At 36.8% G+C, this 18211-nt stretch overlaps 2 protein-coding genes and 1 pseudogene across 2 annotated transcripts; all 3 read left to right on the plus strand.

Annotated features, from left to right (window-relative positions):
- The first annotated feature begins 2981 nt into the window (after positions 1-2981).
- LOC149187501 (sugar carrier protein A-like) lies at positions 2982-5145 on the plus strand. Its single transcript, XM_089412826.1, has 2 exons — positions 2982-3484; positions 4370-5145. The coding sequence occupies exons 1-2, from the start codon at positions 3041-3043 to the stop codon at positions 4817-4819; spliced, it is 894 nt and encodes a 297-aa protein (XP_089268952.1). The 5' UTR covers positions 2982-3040; the 3' UTR covers positions 4820-5145.
- A 336-nt stretch (positions 5146-5481) lies between these two features.
- LOC149187502 (sugar carrier protein A-like) lies at positions 5482-9815 on the plus strand. Its single transcript, XM_089411388.1, has 2 exons — positions 5482-5887; positions 9086-9815. Exons 1-2 carry the CDS (start codon positions 5516-5518, stop codon positions 9533-9535), a joined length of 822 nt encoding a protein of 273 aa, XP_089267514.1. The 5' UTR covers positions 5482-5515; the 3' UTR covers positions 9536-9815.
- A 7034-nt stretch (positions 9816-16849) lies between these two features.
- LOC149187503 (flavonoid 3'-monooxygenase pseudogene) lies at positions 16850-17356 on the plus strand (annotated as a pseudogene).
- Positions 17357-18211: the final 855 nt, after the last annotated feature.

The raw sequence follows: 18211 nt of genomic DNA on the forward strand, positions 1-18211 counted from the left end.
TCTCACCAGATTATATTATCTTGTATAGTGATGGAGAATCTTTCACTGAATTATAAAATCTTGTAAGATCTTGGCAAATCTTTTACTGAATAATAAAACATTGTGAAGTCTTTGCGAATGTTTTGTTAAAGTATGAAACCATATATGATAATAAGAAAACATATTCATTAAACTATAATATACTAACATACATGTTTGGAAAAAAGAAACATAATTTTCTCTTCCTACAAACAATGTTCCAAGTTTCAGTGGCTGTGTTTGTCAAGGTTCTTACAATACACTCTTTCATATCCTTCTATTAGTTTTGATAATATTCCACAAAAAAGTTCTTGTAGGTGTTAATATTGACAATGAGTTCTGTCAAGGTAGGAGAGGTTAATCTTTTCTCTACAACTTTTGTTAAGCTACCACTTTTTTCAAGTTTTCAAATTTCTTTCTTATTCCATAGACTCCAACTTTGAGATAAAAGAAACACATCAAGTTTGTTTACCCCAACACGCCAGCCAACAAGTAGGAAGCCCCAACTATATTATATAAGAAAGTATTAGGTATCCCAAAGGCTTGAAGGGGATCTAATTGAAAGAAGTGACTATTATGAGAATCCTTCCAATCAATATATGAATATATAAATGTAGATTTATTATTATCTTAATTGGAAATCTTCAATTAAATAATAAAATTTAATTACGTCTCTCCCAATCTAAATTGTTTATTAGCATAATTCACTACCCTCATAGGTCTCACATTTTTTAACAGCGTTGTAACATGTAGATTAATTTCCTTTTTGGTGAACAATATGCACCTTTTAGGAAAATATGGTGTAGTGGCTCCAACCCCTATAGATCATTAGGACAAACTAAGAATAGCACAGAAGATGGAAGGTTGTACAAACCAGCTTATTTTTCAAACAACTAATCCAACATCAGTACCTAAACTTTTTCATGAAGATATCATATTGAGAATGTTTGAAAAATAGTGAGAAATCTTCTACGAGGGTGATGCGGAAAGAGTGATAAGGTTTCATTGTTTTGAATTTTTTTAGTTAAATCAGAAAAAGCTAAAAACCAATATTAATGGAGATATTGGTATTGTTTATTACATTTTGTGAAGTGACTAAATGTAGGTTTAACCATTCACCTTAAGATGTTTTTACAATATGATTTCCTAAGTCTATTTAATATCTTCATTATCATAAAAACCAACCTATATCCATCTTAACTCCACATCTACCACTCTTAGGGGGATGAAACCTATTTATCCCTCTAAGCACTTGGTAGACCTAGAATTAAGATGGATCTAATAGTCTATGCTCACATGAATACCATGGTATTACCATGGGTCAATACAATGGGTTATCATAAACTTGGAGCTTAAAAATTACTATTAGTAATTTATAAAAATTAATAAAATTAATAATTGATTTTTATTTTATTTTTTATTTTAACCAAGTTAAAATGTTTAACATACATTAAATTACAACATCCATTTTTACTCTTGATCCACCAAGCCCCGAGAGGGATCAAATATTTTTTCACTCTATGTTAGTTTGCATATCACGATATTAGATCCCTCTCGGGGCTCAGTGTATCCAGAGTAAAGATGGATCTATGCTGCTTTAATTCCCCCATTTAAATAGGCTACATTCCACGTGAATACCATGGGTCAATACCATGTGCCATTTTTTTTTATTAATACTAATATTAGGGTTAATAATGTTTTTTTCCATGGTATTAATAATAATCTAGCCCATGGTATTTGGCCCATAGTATTTTGCGCATAGGTTTCACCTAAATATAACACATTTTTTGAGTGTTCGTAAATATAAGGTGACTTATGGAGTAAATATAAAAAAATGTTTTATTTGTTTACCATACCTCTCATTTATTTATATTTTTATTAATTTACCATACCTCTTTTACAAATATGGTATTTGGCCCATAGGATTCACTTAAATAAAACCTCTTTTTTGAGCCTTCATAAATAGAAAGAGGGTTATGTACTAAATATAAAAAGAGATTTTATTTATTTACCATATGTTTAGTTTATTTATATTTTTGTTTATTTACCAGACATTTTGAGTAAGTATAAAAAAAGGTTTTATTTATTTACCATACCTCCACTTTATTACGCCGTAAGGCGTTTCCCTCTGAGATGAACTCCCCCAGATGCCTTTCTGTCTTAATCGTAGTCGTCGGATCTTTTGTTAGACGATTGAAGTAAAATCAGCCGTCCAATTTAATAAGAAATATTTTAAAACATTAAAAAAACCGTTATCGAACCCGTCATGACGCGTGGATATCAACGTTTGATGTAGAGGAGGGCGGGGATGTTGACGAGGGCGCAGGCGGAGTCGCTCCAGAGGAGGGCGGGGACCTGCAGAGAAGCGTTCGTGCAGAGTTTTATTAAGGAGAACGCTGAAGATTACTCTGAGGTTATTCTGTGCCAAGAATATGCAACGTTGCAAAAGCCCCCTGCTAATATCGATTTTCTCAGGGAAGCTATTGGGTTAGGGCTGCAAAAGCCGCGTTGTCAAGGCCTGAGAATGAAATCGCCATTGCTCTCCCAGCGAGGGAAATACCATAAGATTATCGGTCTGCAATGAGAATAACAAGTCTGTTTCTTGTCCGGTAAAGCTGTTTCAGACCCGATCCAGTGTGTGGTGTTGATGGCATTACATATTGGTGTGGGTGTTTAGATGCTCAGTGCGTCGGCGTAGAAGTGGCCGAGATCGGTTTCTGTGAAGTGGGCAATAGAGGAAGCGGCCTTTTGTCTGGGCAGCTCTTTTACTGGTACATATAGTGTGGTTAATTTTGTTAGGATTCATTGTCCTCATTGGAGTCCCTTGAATTAGTGACTGTTAGGGTTAGGGTTATTTGGGTTTCTATGATGTCTCGATCGCTATTTTGCTCTCTATTTCTTGCCCGGTAAGCTGTTTCAGACCCGATCCAGTGTGTGGTGTTGATGGCATTATATATTGGTGTGGGTGTGCAGATGCTCAGTGCGCCTTTCTCTGGGTTTGGCTGCAGTTCCTGCACTTTTCATGACAATTGGAGGGATCCTCCTTCCCGAGACTCCCAACAGTCTGATAGAACGCGGGCATCTAGAGAAAGGCCGCGCTATCCTGGAGAAGACCAGGGGCACCAAGCATGTAGATGCAGAGTATGAGGATATGCTGGATGCAAGTGCATTGGCTAACGCCATCGAACATCCATTCAGGAATATTTTGGAGAGGAGGAATCGGCCACAGCTAGTGATGGCCATCTGCCTGCCCATGTTTCAGATCTTGACTGGAATCAATTCCATATTGTTCTATGCCCCTGTTCTTTTCGGCAGTTTGGGCTTTGGTTCAAATGCTTCCCTGTATTCCTCTGTTTTAACCGGAGCTGTTCTTGTACTTTCCACCCTGGTATCAATTGCAACTGTTGACAGGTTGGGCCGTAGAACCTTGTTTTTTGGTGGTGGTATTCTGATGATATCATGTCAGGTAAGAGCAAAGCTGACACACGACAGACCTTTTTTAATTTTGTTGCATCTTGTTTTCAAGCATGTCAGCATACATCCTCGATGTATGTGGCTTTTCAGATGGTGAAACCCAGGGTTATTAGACACCCATGTTTTCACCATAGCTAGGGATGCCCCCATGAAGGAAAACTATATTTTTGGAGGATTCCTGTGTTTCAACTCTAGGAGCCAAATGCACTTGATGATTTTTAATCGAATATTAGTTCAAAATAAGGCTTGAACTGTGGGAAGTGCATCAGTCCCTTACTTTTACACCAGGGAAGCAAAGCTCCCGATATTATGCTTTCTCTTTTAGGGGTTGGTTGAAACCATTGTTGCTATCTGTGCTTGAGTGCTTTTGTGGCCTATTCCACTTACATTTGCAGATTTGAATCGAAATCCTGAGTTTTGCCTATATGAGCCGAGTAAGTGAGAGGAAAGCTAGAATAAATATGCTTCAATTGTATTCCTGGTTTCTTTTATTCGGCATGGAAGCCTGTATGACTTCTTAAAAGGATAGGAATTGCTGTAAGTGTTAGGGGGAAATTGGTTGTAAAATCTCTCTAATTAAATTAGTAGTTGTGACCACATCCATTAAGTAGCTTGTAAAGAGGGATTTTGTAGTGACTCCAAGTTCATATGCCATGCCATGTGTAACAGGGACATGCGAACCTGTTTTCAAAGTTCCAAATTCCAAACCCCTTATTTAATCCCAACAACTGGTTGCATTGGGAAGAAAAGCCCTCGAATTACTATTGTCTATTTAAGAAAAGTTTAGTAGCAGCTTATGGAAAGTTTTTTTGGCCTTTCTTTTTGGGTTGCTTCCTGTTGGACCCGTCAGTAACAATATTGTCCTATCTTTTGACAGGTTGCTGTTGGCATAATCTTGAGTGTAAAGTTCAGAGGAAACAAACAACTATCCAAAGGCTTCTCAGCATTGGTGGTAACAGTTATCTGTTTATTTGTGGCTGGATTTGGGTGGTCATGGGGTTCTCTTGGATGGACTGTGCCAAGTGAAATTTTCCCACTAGAAACCCGTTCTGCTGGACAGGCCATAACTGTCTCTGTGAACTTTCTTTTCACATTTGCAATTGCACAGGCCTTCCTATCTCTTTTATGTACTTTCAAGTATGGGATTTTCCTATTCTTTGTAGGCTGGATCTGTGTCATGACTGTCTTTGTATACCTCTTCTTGCCAGAAACTAAGGGTGTACCCATTGAAGAAATGATTTTTCAATGGAGAAAACATTGGTTTTGGAAGAATATAGTTCCACCCGTGGATGAGGGGGCACAGACTTTGAAGGAACCAGATCTGTGATTGATGTAAAGACTAATTTAGGTTGTATCTTTGTATACCTCTTCTTGCCAGAAACTAAGGGTGTAACTAAGGGTGTACCCATCGAAGAAATGATTTTTCAATGGAGAAAGCATTGGTTTTGGAAGAATATAGTTCCACCCGTGGATGAGGCGGCACAGACTTTGAAGCAACCACATCTGTGATTGATGTAAAGACTAATTTAGGTTCTGTGATTGATGTAAAGAGTAATTTAGTTTATGAGTTTGCTCCACTCTTTATTGTAACTTGCAAGTGTATGTGTATTTAAGTAGGATTTATCTCCACATATATAGAAGGGTATATGTACAGTGTTTCCATACATGGATATATAATGAATCACATAGAAATTGTTTCCTCCGCACATGTAAAAAGCACTCCCATATATGTGTATGCACATATAAGTAGTTTCTCATGGATATGTAAAAAAATACTCATGCACTTCCACTCGTATATAGAGGTGTTTGACACATATATAGAAGCTTCATGTCGTTTCATATAAATGCATATGCAGAAAGTGATTTAATATAAGAATATATACAGAAGTCATACACAGAAATGTACATAGGTATGTAATTTTGTATATATAAGTTTCTATATGTATGTGGATATATGGAATTTATTTTGTATATATAGTAGTTGTAGTCTAGTTAGTTAGTTTTCAAATTTGCCCAGAAAATTATGGCTATCCTGGAGAAGACCAGGGGCACCAAGCATGTAGATGCAGAGTATGAGGATATGCTGGATGCAAGTGCATTGGCTAACGCCATCGAACATCCATTCAGGAATATTTTGGAGAGGAGGAATCGGCCACAGCTAGTGATGGCCATCTGCCTGCCCATGTTTCAGATCTTGACTGGAATCAATTCCATATTGTTCTATGCCCCTGTTCTTTTCGGCAGTTTGGGCTTTGGTTCAAATGCTTCCCTGTATTCGTCTGTTTTAACCGGAGCTGTTCTTGTACTTTCCACCCTGGTATCAATTGCAACTGTTGACAGGTTGGGCCGCAGAACCTTGTTTTTTGGTGGTGGTATTCTGATGATATCATGTCAGGTAAGAGCAAAGCTGACACACGGCAGACCTTTTTTAATTTTGTTGCATCTTGTTTTCAAGCATGTCAACATACATCCTCGATGTATGTGGCTTTTCAGATGGTGAAACCCAGGGTTATTAGACACCCATGTTTTCACCATAGCTAGGGATGCCCCCATGAAGGAAAACTATATTTTTGGAGGATTCCTGTGTTTCAACTCTAGGAGCCAAATGCACTTGATGATTTTTAATCGAATATTAGTTCAAAATAAGGCTTGAACTGTGGGAAGTGCATCAGTCCCTTACTTTTACACCAGGGAAACAAAGCTCCCGATATTATGCTTTCTCTTTTAGGGGTTGGTTGAAACCATTGTTGCTATCTGTGCTTGAGTGCTTTTGTGGCCTGTTCCACTTACATTTGCAGAGTTGAATCGGAATCCTGAGTTTTGCCTATATGAGCCGAGTAAGTGAGAGGAAAGCTAGAATAAATATGCTTCAATTGTATTCCTGGTTTCTTTTATTCGGCATGGAAGCCTGTATGACTTCTTAAAAGGATAGGAATTGCTGTAAGTGTTAGGGGGAAATTGGTTGTAAAATCTCTCTAATTAAATTAGTAGTTGTGACCACATCCATTAAGTAGCTTGTAAAGAGGGATTTTGTAGTGACTCCAAGTTCATATGCCATGCCATGTGTAACAGGGACATGCGAACCTGTTTTCAAAGTTCCAAATTCCAAACCCCTTATTTAATCCCAACAACTGGTTGCACTGGGAAGAAAAGCCCTCGAATTACTATTGTCTGTTTAAGAAAAGTTTAGTAGCAGCTTATGGAAAGTTTTTTTGGCCTTTCTTTTTGGGTTGCTTCCTGTTGGACCCGTCAGTAACAATATTGTCCTATCTTTTGACAGGTTGCTGTTGGCATAATCTTGAGTGTAAAGTTCGGAGGAAACAAACAACTATCCAAAGGGTTCTTAGCATTGGCGGTAACAGTTATCTGTTTATTTGTGGCTGGATTTGGGTGGTCATGGGGTTCTCTTGGATGGACTATGCCAAGTGAAATTTTCCCACTAGAAACCCGTTCTACTGGACAGGCCATAACTGTCTCTGTAAACTTTCTTTTCACATTTGCAATTGCACAGGCCTTCCTATCTCTTTTATGTACTTTCAAGTATGGGATTTTCCTATTCTTTGCAGGCTGGATCTGTATCATGACTGTCTTTGTATACCTCTTCTTGCCAGAAACTAAGGGTGTACCCATTGAAGAAATGATTTTTCAATGGAAAAACATTGGTTTTGGAAGAATATAGTTCCACCCGTGGATGAGGGGGCACAGAATTTGAAGGAACCAGATCTGTGATTGATGTAAAGACTAATTTAGGTTGTATCTTTGTATACCTCTTCTTGCCAGAAACTAAGGGTGTAACTAAGGGTGTACCCATCGGAGAAATGATTTTTCAATGGAGAAAGCATTGGTTTTGGAAGAATATAGCTCCACCCGTGGATGAGGCGGCACAGACTTTGAAGCAACCACATCTGTGATTGATGTAAAGACTAATTTAGGTTCTGTGATTGATGTAAAGAGTAATTTAGTTTATGAGTTTGCTCCACTCTTTATTGTAACTTGCAAGTGTATGTGTATTTAAGTAGGATTTATCTCCACATATATAGAAGGGTATATGTACAGTGTTTCCATACATGGATATATAATGAATCACATAGAAATTGTTTCCTCCGCACATGTAAAAAGCACTCCCATATATGTGTATGCACATATAAGTAGTTTCTCATGGATATGTAAAAAAACACTCATGCACTTCCACTCGTATATAGAGGTGTTTGACACATATATAGAAGCTTCATGTCATTTCATATAAATGCATATGCAGAAAGTGATTTAATATAAGAATATATACAGAAGTCATACACAGAAATGTACATAGGTATGTAATTTTGTATATATAAGTTTCTATATGTACGTGGATATATGGAATTTATTTTGTATATATAAAATGTACATAGGTATGTAATTTTGTATATATAAGTTTCTATATGTATGTGGATATATGGAATTTAATTTTTATATATAGTATATATAGTTGTAGTCTAGTTAGTTAGTTTTCAAATTTGCCTAGAAAATTATGGAAATTTTGGTAAGATTTTGATATAATCTGGCGGGAAGTTTTGTAAATCCAGGTTACAATTATCAAACTTTGAGATTTTGGGTGCTGAGGTGTTTTTGATAGTGCTGAATCTATTTTCGCCACTAAAAACAGGATTCAAACACTCCTACTCAGAGACTTTTTGAAAAAAAAAATTGCCAGATTCCAGCCATTGTGGTTGTCTGGGCAAATCTACTGCCTCGGTAGATGATGCCGTATACATATGCAAAAATGCCTACATATGCATGACTATGGAAGCATTTCTATATATATTCGTATATAGAATTGGTTTTGTATATGTATGAAGCATTTCTATTTGCTTACTTTGACATGTCAATTTCCCAGAAATCTCTGCGTGACTTTTCTATCTGCACATAGAAGAATAGCCAGTCTGCTGTTGAAGTATGAAAGGGCTACTTGCGTATCTCAACTTGGTGATTATTTATTATCTGGGCTCTTACTTTTACACCAGGGAAACAAAGCTCCCGATATTATGCTTTCTCTTTTAGGGGTTGGTTGAAACCATTGTTGCTATCTGTGCTTGAGTGCTTTTGTGGCCTGTTCAACTTACATTTGTAGAGTTGAATCAGAATCCTGAGTTTTGCCTATATGAGCCGAGTAAGTGAGAGGAAAGCTAGAATAAATATGCTTCAATTGTATTCCTGGTTTCTTTTATTCGGCATGGAAGCCTGTATGACTTCTTAAAAGGATAGGAATTGCTGTAAGTGTTAAGGGGAAATTGGTTGTAAAATCTCTCTAATTAAATTAGTAGTTGTGACCACATCCATTAAGTAGCTTGTAAAGAGGGATTTTGTAGTGACTCCAAGTTCATATGCCATGCCATGTGTAACAGGGACATGCGAACCTGTTTTCAAAGTTCCAAATTCCAAACCCCTTATTTAATCCCAACAACTGGTTGCACTGAGAAGAAAAGCCCTCGAATTACTATTGTCTGTTTAAGAAACGTTTAGTAGCAGCTTAAGGAAAGTTTTTTTTGGCCTTTCTTTTTGGGTTGCTTCCTGTTGGACCCGTCAGTAACAATATTGTCCTATCTTTTGACAGGTTGCTGTTGGCATAATCTTGAGTGTAAAGTTCGGAGGAAACAAACAACTATCCAAAGGGTTCTCAGCATTGGTGGTAACAGTTATCTGTTTATTTGTGGCTGGATTTGGGTGGTCATGGGGTTCTCTTGGATGGACTGTGCCAAGTGAAATTTTCCCACTAGAAACCCGTTCTGCTGGACAGGCCATAACTGTCTCTGTGAACTTTCTTTTCACATTTGCAATTGCACAGGCCTTCCTATCTCTTTTATGTACTTTCAAGTATGGGATTTTCCTATTCTTTGCAGGCTGGATCTGTATCATGACTGTCTTTGTATACCTCTTCTTGCCAGAAACTAAGGGTGTACCCATTGAAGAAATGATTTTTCAATGGAGAAAACATTGGTTTTGGAAGAATATAGTTCCACCCGTGGATGAGGGGGCACAGACTTTGAACCAACCAGATCTGTGATTGATGTAAAGACTAATTTAGGTTGTATCTTTGTATACCTCTTCTTGCCAGAAACTAAGGGTGTAACTAAGGGTGTACCCATCGTAGAAATGATTTTTCAATGGAGAAAGCATTGGTTTTGGAAGAATATAGTTCCACCCGTGGATGAGGCGGCACAGACTTTGAAGCAACCACATCTGTGATTGATGTAAAGACTAATTTAGGTTCTGTGATTGATGTAAAGAGTAATTTAGTTTATGAGTTTGCTCCACTCTTTATTGTAATTTGCAAGTGTATGTGTATTTAAGTAGGATTTATCTCCACATATATAGAAGGGTATATGTACAGTGTTTCCAAACATGGATATATAATGAATCACATAGAAATTGTTTCCTCCGCACATGTAAAAAGCACTCCCATATATGTGTATGCACATATAAGTAGTTTCTCATGGATATGTAAAAAAACACTCATGCACTTCCACTCGTATATAGAGGTGTTTGACACATATATAGAAGCTTCATGCTGTTTCATATAAATGCATATGCAGAAAGTGATTTAATATAAGAATATATACAGAAGTCAAACATAGAAATATAGGTATGTAATTTTGTATATATAAGTTTCTATATGTATGTGGATATATGGAATTTATTTTGTATATATAGTATATATAGTTGTAGTCTAGTTAGTTAGTTTTCAAATTTGCCCAGAAAATTATGGAAATTTTGGTAAGATTTTGATATAATCTGGCGGGAAGTTTTGTAAATCCAGGTTACAATTATCAAACTTTGAGATTTTGGGTGCTGAGGAGTTTTTGATAGTGCTGAATCTATTTTCGCCACTAAAAACAGGATTCAAACACTCCTACTCAGAGACTTTTTGAAAAAAAAATTTGCCAGATTCCAGCCATTGTGGCTGTCTGGGCAAATCTACTGCCTCGGTAGATGATGCCGTATACATATGCAAAAATGCCTACATATGCATGACTATGGAAGCATTTCTATATATTCGTATATAGAATTGGTTTTGTATATGTATGAAGCATTTCTATTTGCTTACTTTGACATGTCAATTTCCCAGAAATCTCTGCGTGACTTTTCTATCTGCACATAGAAGAATAGCCAGTCTGCTGTTGAAGTATGAAAGGGCTACTTGCGTATCTCAACTTGGTGATTATTTATTATCTGGGCTCTTCAAAGGTCTGAGGACTCGCAAAGAATACACCGACCCAAATGATCGTGTCCCACCTTTCTTTTCTAGATCTCCCCAACAGATATTGTGTTACCTGCTGAGAAGAGGACCTTCACTTAAATCAATTCAATTTGCCACAGGACAGCTTACCTATTGAATTTTTTGTAGTTCTCTTAACTCGATAATTGTTTGTTATGATTTTATACTCAGGTTGATATTTTCTCTTATTTATTATGCAACATAAAACAATTATACAGAGAAGTACAACAGAAAAACATGAAGAGACAGCCACACAAGAAATTACACGGGAAAACACCACTCCAAGGGGAGAAACCCAGCAATCCTTTCATTATGGAATCAAGTCAACAAGACATCAAGTCATATACAAACCAACCAGTAATGTAGCTAAGATAACCAACCTCCAAGTGCCAACTCAACCCTCGAGCATACCAAGAGAAAATGCTTCCAAATCTGTCCATAAAGGAGGTCTGCTTCAGTTCTCCAAAAGCCGAACTTTTCCTTCTACCTCAGCCTCAGATTATGCCACAGACCTTAGCACTATATTTCAAAATAAAAGCCTCAAACTTCACATGGTTCCACTTCTCATTATTTCACTCAGACTTCACACTTACTTCCATAAGAAGGAGCCACAATACCCCAGAGAATTATGCCTCAGGCTTTGTCTTCTACTTGACCTTGCAAGTCTCCTTGAGCAAGGGCAGATCAGAGATATGTTTTACTTCTGATTTCGGCCTCTGAGATCAGAAATATATGTGTGTGAGATGTATCAAATGAGGAATGCGAGAGGGCTATATGTATAGTCTCCAAGCCATGCGAAAGGGTGCCACTTAAGCTGAGCCAACATGAGGGTTAGGAGGGCCTACTTGGCCACTTGGCAAGGTAAATGACACTTAACAAAATTCAATTTTATTCCTTTGAAAGGGTCACGATGAACATGCCTTTCTATATTTTTCTTTTGACCAATACAAAGCATGAAGAACATGCTTGTCAATAATAATATTAATTATTCAAAAGTAACATCAATAAAATAATATTATACATTCTCCAACATTACCCAATCCAACTTTGGACTGCAAAATCTGAAAACAAAGAGCAAATGATACTTAAAAGCAACCATGTCCTACCACAGACGAAGGAACCAAATACCAGAGAAACCCAAAACCATGCCACAAAGAACACATGGATACAAGGTCCAGTTGATCATTGACTAGTGATCGACTTCTCCAGAGATTGAGAATCCCACCCTCAGCCTTTAATCCATCACTTGGAATTGATAAACTTCACCATGCGTTAGAGTAAATGACAGGTTACCAGACACTGGGAGGGCTTTAGTGCCCATTCTTTCACCATAATGATTCTCCTCCACTTCTCTTGAATATGCGTGTTTCCTTCATTCTTATGATATATTGTGTATTTTGAATGTTAAAGGAAGATGTGAAATAGTTGGAGCCTGCCCATTTATGCATAACTTTCCATTGTCCATCAAAGTTACTTCATTTTCCTGAAGGTCTAAACTTGGTAGAATTCTATTTTTTTGAAGCTCCTTGCTGGCATTTGAGCACTACGAATGAGTCTACCTAGACACATATCTCGAGGGCTTGATTGGTTTTGTGTATGCTGAACTATAACCGTAGAGTCCCCAAGTACTGTAAGTCAATTTATTTCTTTTGGCTTGGGAATTTTCAACCCTTGAAACATTGGCATGGGAATTTTCAACCCTTGAAACAATGGCACACCTCTGCTTGATGTTTGGTGGATTCTCCTAAACCCCTTTCTTAAACTTAGTTCTTGATTTCCTCTGGGATCAAGGACGATCCCTACTACACCTGCCACCTTAGAGTTTGGTTTCTTAGTTTTAGTTTATATTTTTACTTAATTTGTTTTTTAAGTTTAGCCTTTATTCCTTTAGCTTCTATATTTGTTTTCTATGGAAAACTTCTCATGATTCCCCCCTCTTCCCTAGAATATCAAAATAGAGGGCAACTCAACTGTCAGCCACCACAGCTGGTAACCCTGAGGGACTCTACTGTATTTGATCATGTGACTTATGGCTTATCCTATCTGCAACAATACTTGGGCAGGTGGTTCAAATGATTGAGCTGACCCTTGGGGCTCTTTTTAGGTGTTCAGATTTTTGGTTCAACTGATTGAGCAATCCCCTAGCGCTGCTCTAACTTTTAATTGTTTCTTGTTGCTTAGGTGTTAAATTTTTTTAGCTTCTTGTTTCTCATTTTCTTCCTTCCTTTAAGCTTGTTTAGCTTGACTTTTTATCTTTGGTGTTGGTTTGGGTTTTCTTTCATTTTAGCCAACACAGTTTTCTCCACTGTATTTGTAAGTGGGCCCTTGATTGGTGGTGTGAAACATCAACTCAGTTGGTAAAAATGCAAATATTCCAGAATTCTCTTCTACTAATGACTTACACTGTAAAATCTGTAAAGAGCAAACACACTAATCTTAATTTTACTGGCGCCTGCAAATTCTAATATACAGAAGAGTGTCTCCTATATATACTAATCTCACAATCAATCCACGTACCATTTACTTCCACAAATGATCCTTTACATTGGCTAAAGGGTCGTAACAGTTGATCAATGTTTACTCATTCAAGACTTTAACAAATGATAGCATTGAACTACCATTATACATTGTGCATTCTAATTAGTGTATACATTTCAAGGTGTTTCTTAGACTCCCTTGACCTGCTATATAGAAAAACACCTATGCTACAAAGTGCGTTTAACTGCCATGGAACTGCTATATAGATGATATTTGGATTCAATATGTTTGGATTATATTGAATTTCTAGGTTATGTTGGACTTAAATTGTAATTTAGTGGCTCAAATTTTCTCAACAGTCACATGTGAACCATATGGATTGTTATTATTACAAAATTTTGAATGATTGATTGGATCTTATTATATAAATAATTGAGAGAAACGAAGAATAATAATTTGTATAATTTGATTAAGGATTTATTTTATTTTGGGCAATTTATTGACTAGGTTTAGTTTGAATGATTAAATTATTATAATATTTATTATTTTGAACCAAAATACAATTCTTTCAATGTAACATTTCTATCGGCCTCTCTTTGCACCTTTTGGGGCAATTGCTAGTTTATCTCCAGATGTAGGAATCACGTGCACAGGCACTTTCGCAGTTTTCACCACAAATTTGTTCTATGTGGGTGTATTCAAAACTTGACAGGAGAACTAATTTATGATGCAGTGGTTGATTTTAAGGTTGCTTGGCTGCCTTGCGTGCTTGTCGAGTCTTGCTTTCAGTAGAACTTGAATTGGGTGAAACGGTAACAGGTTTTTTAATTTTATCACAGTCTGGCCGTTTCAATTACAAGTTTGATAAGAGGAAGGTTGGATCTACACATGTGGACTCAATCTCACTTCAATATCTTTCTTTAAAATCTACAACAGCCACTGCAGAGATATGTGAGTGCAGTGTGAGATATTGTCTATTCTGGATTATGCTATTGATTGGATCTTTCAGGTCTAGAGATAACGGGTCTACAGCACTGGTGTGGCCTTATATGCCCTGGAAGATCACATGCCCAGAGTGGATGATTCAGAGAAGGATCTGAAGTGGCAGGGTTTGTAGAAGTCTTACTCGAGTATGTGGCTGGTTCAGAGTGGATAGTTTCTCTAGCACTCTGGTCGCTAGAATGGCAATAAGAGATTATATGTGGACAATAATGTAACTCAGTTTTCTTCCAATAAGTTTCAAACCCGAAGAGAAATGATAAGAAAATGAGTTTTAGCTTATTGTACAAAGCAGCTAGACTTTGAATGAAATTTACAGTTTATTTATATAAATTCTGTGCATCATCATCCAATTCATATATATTATGTATTATGAGTTATGTACCACTGGTGTGGCCTTATATGCCCTGGAAGATCACATGCCTAGAGTGGATGATTCAGAGAAGGATCTGAAGTGGCAGGGTTTGTAGAAGTCTTACTCGAGTATGTGGCTGGTTCAGAGTGGATAGTTTCTCTAGCACTCTGGTCGCTAGAATGGCAATAAGAGATTATATGTGGACAATAATGTAACTCAGTTTTCTTCCAATAAGTTTCAAACCCGAAGAGAAATGATAAGAAAATGAGTTTTAGCTTATTGTACAAAGCAGCTAGACTTTGAATGAAATTTACAGTTTATTTATATAAATTCTGTGCATCATCATCCAATTCATATATATTATGTATTATGAGTTATGTACCATTTTCATTTGAAGCTGAGATAAATGAATCAAAAGCATTAACAAACATCTGAGAGAATGTGAATATACTATAATGCCTCTAACGCATATCTATCTGCAACAAAACATGAAAACAAGACAAAAGAAAAGAGTCCAGAAATCCTGGGCATTACCTAACACTAATCTAACCCTAACATACTTCTATAGGTTTATAATGATCTGGAGTTTTCCAATACTTGTGGGCTTTTCAATAATTTTTATTTAAATTGCTCTATATTAATCAAAAACATTTTTATTTCCTCATTATAGAGGAGCTTTCTATCATAACTTTTTGATTGGTATGAACCATATTTTATCTAGATGCTCTGTTATCTACAGTTATTACAACTTAGCAGCAAGCTATTATATTAGGACTTTATTATGTTTGTGCTTATGATGGTCTAACTGTTTCCTTACATATTAGGTGCTCAGTTCTGGTTTGGGTTCACTGATTTGGTCAGATACCAAGTTATTGTTAGTCTTTGCTGGGCTAATAGATTACAAGAATTTACAATTAGTTTAATAGGAGCTCAGTTGGAGTTTAGAGTTAGACTAAAATCATTATGATCGTTTTTGAAAATTTCGATTGTTATTTTGTTTGTCTGCAATTTGGGTTTGTTTTGATACATTGAACTTACCTATTTGTTTCTTAAAGAACATATCATTAGCTAAGTGTTAATGCATTTAAAAGATTGTATTGCAATTCTGTGAAATTTCTTTTATGTTTTCTCCTTTTTCTTTTTCTAGTTTCAATTTCCAGTTTTTAAAGTTGAAATGAGCTCTAGCCTACAATGCTATGTATTCATAAACATGTTTATTTACGATAAGACCTTTATCTCTGACAAAGCTTTTTCTAAATTAATAGATTGCTAGCATTTGTTATCTATAATTCTCACAGCAAAATTTGTGAGCATTCAAGTTTTCTGTAAATTTCAAACATCAGCCAGAAGAAGCAAGAATTGAAGCTTTGGTAAATCTCAAGACTTCCAATGCTGAAGCTGCAGCCAAAAATCTTAAGGTATAGGGAGTGTGCCTATAAATATTGGTACACATTTAAGAATATTTCTATAATTCTGGTTGTTTACAACATTTAGAAAAAGTGAATAGATATGTTGATATTTAGGTCATTGACATAACGCACACACTGCATGGATAATGAATTTCCGCATTTTATGCCTTACGGCGTTTCCTTTGCAACATCTGGTGCAAATGCTAGTTTATATTTACGCCGTAAGGCGTTCCCTCTGAGACAGACATCCCTAAAATGTGACGTGTGCAATTCTGAGCCATTGATTCTATGTGTTAGACGATTGGGATGTTTTATGCCGTCGATTTAATCTGTTTTTTTTCATAAAATGATTTAATCTGTTTTTTTCCACCAGCTGGAAGACAGAGAGGGAAGATCTGGCAATGGGCCATGAAACGCAGGCCTCGTGGCGATGAGACTCTTCGCAGTGACTGAACCGAAACTCTTCGCATTCACTGAACCGAAACGTGTCTTCGCAGTGATGAAACGTGTCTTTCTTCGTGTCTTTCTTCCTGCCTGAGGGCCGCGTATAGCCAGCGTTGCAAAATTCTTAGCGGTCAGTGTTTCTTTGGGATAGAAGCATTGTATCTTGCTTCATTTTCTATGCTGTGTGACTTCTGCTACATTTCTCCTGGCTTTATTTTTGTTCGTGCAAGCAAACTGACTCACTGGGTTGCCGGAGAATTCAAGGTTTGTGAAGTAACTGTATCCATTTCCAATTTTGGTGTGATCAAGCTCAATTTTAGCAATATGCACAGTGGCGCTGCCCCTGCATAGTTTGTTCATCTCTTTGCCAGCAAGGCCCTGGACGACCTGCAGCCGGTGCGGCAGGCGGAGGTCGGGATGCTGCTGAAGTCGATTCTGGACCATGAGCAGCAAGGAAAGACTGTTAACCTCGGGGAGCTGCTCAACATCTGCACTGCCAACGTTCTCGGGCAGATTATGTTGAGCAGGCGCGTGTTCGACTCACAGGGGTCGACCGCGGGTGAATTCAGGGAAATGGTGGTGGAGCAAATGGAATTGGCCGGGAGGTTTATTATTGGCGACTTAGTGCCGTCTTTGGTTTGGATGGATCTGCAGGGATTGCGGCGAAAGATGAAAAAACTGCACAACAGGTTCGATGAGTTCTTCAGCAGGATGATAAAGGAGCACGAGACTTCGTCGTGTAATGGAGGAGAGAGGGCCGATTTTCTGAGTGTGCTTTGGAATCTTAGAAATGATGCAGATGGTGAAGGAGGGAAGCTTACGGATGCCGATATCAAGGCCCTTTTGCTAGTGAGTCTTATTAAATTGTTTAACAAAAAATTTGCAATTTTCCATTCTGTTTTCTTTGCTCAGATTTTATGCTGAGAGAATTTTCTGGATTAAACTGTCAGGATATTTATATTCTGTATCACTTCTCACGTGGGAAAAAAAAGCCTCCACGAAGTTTGATCGACAAGATTAAGATTCTTTCAATATAAACTACTGTTTGAAATCTGTACTCCTCAAATTTTATGTTTCTTTCTATCCTTTTTTCCAAAAATTTTGGGTAAGATTTTATGGTTTTCTTCAGCTTTTCTCCCATGATTTTCCTGAAGTACTATCTTCTGATCCCCTTCGAATGTTGATGGTGTTGTCTGGAATTGGAAATGCAATACAATGAGCCAGTTTGTGGAATGTGAAGATTGTTTTTTAAAGAAATCTGATTATGGTTTGAATTATTATTTTTATTTTGGAAATGGATTTATCGCCATTAAAAGTTTTTGGCATCTTAAATTAAGAAGTTTGACATTTGTAATTTGAAATTTCGAAAATTCTCATTTGATTTTATCACAATTTTGTCTGAATTTTTATTGTTTTCCAAGAAAATGTTTTGCTTCCTTAGACTATTCTATTGGGAATGGGTTGCCTGGATGGTAAATTTCTCACTGGAATTGGGTGAATTTCTGGGTGGAATCTGGATTTTTTTTTCAAGAAACCTCATTCCCAAAGTGTTTGAATCAATTTTTTGATGCTTGAACATATACCGATAACTGGGAGCATCCAAAAAAGGATAGAAAAAATTATAAAATGAGAAATTTTTTATTTTTCAATTTTATTATTGTTTTAGAAGATTGAAAAGCTAAAAAAAATAGAGAAAAAGAGAATATGTGAAGTGGGTTAAGATTTATTTTCTAAATATGTATTTATTTATTAGATAAAAATTTTAGAAAATGAAATTTT

Source organism: Pinus tabuliformis, chromosome 3_1 (genome assembly GCF_031772625.1).
Source record: "Pinus tabuliformis cultivar Carrire ecotype Pingquan chromosome 3_1, CPIR1, whole genome shotgun sequence".
NCBI lineage: Eukaryota > Viridiplantae > Streptophyta > Pinopsida > Pinales > Pinaceae > Pinus > Pinus tabuliformis.

Coding starts and splice junctions, on each gene's coding strand:
- LOC149187502 (XM_089411388.1), top strand. CDS start 5,516: ATGGCTATCCTGGAGAAGACCAGGGGCACCAAGCATGTAGATGCAGAG. Junction 5,888..9,085: donor TTCTGATGATATCATGTCAG/GTAAGAGCAAAG, acceptor ATCTTTTGACAG/GTTGCTGTTGGCATAATCTT.
- LOC149187501 (XM_089412826.1), top strand. CDS start 3,041: ATGACAATTGGAGGGATCCTCCTTCCCGAGACTCCCAACAGTCTGATA. Junction 3,485..4,369: donor TTCTGATGATATCATGTCAG/GTAAGAGCAAAG, acceptor ATCTTTTGACAG/GTTGCTGTTGGCATAATCTT.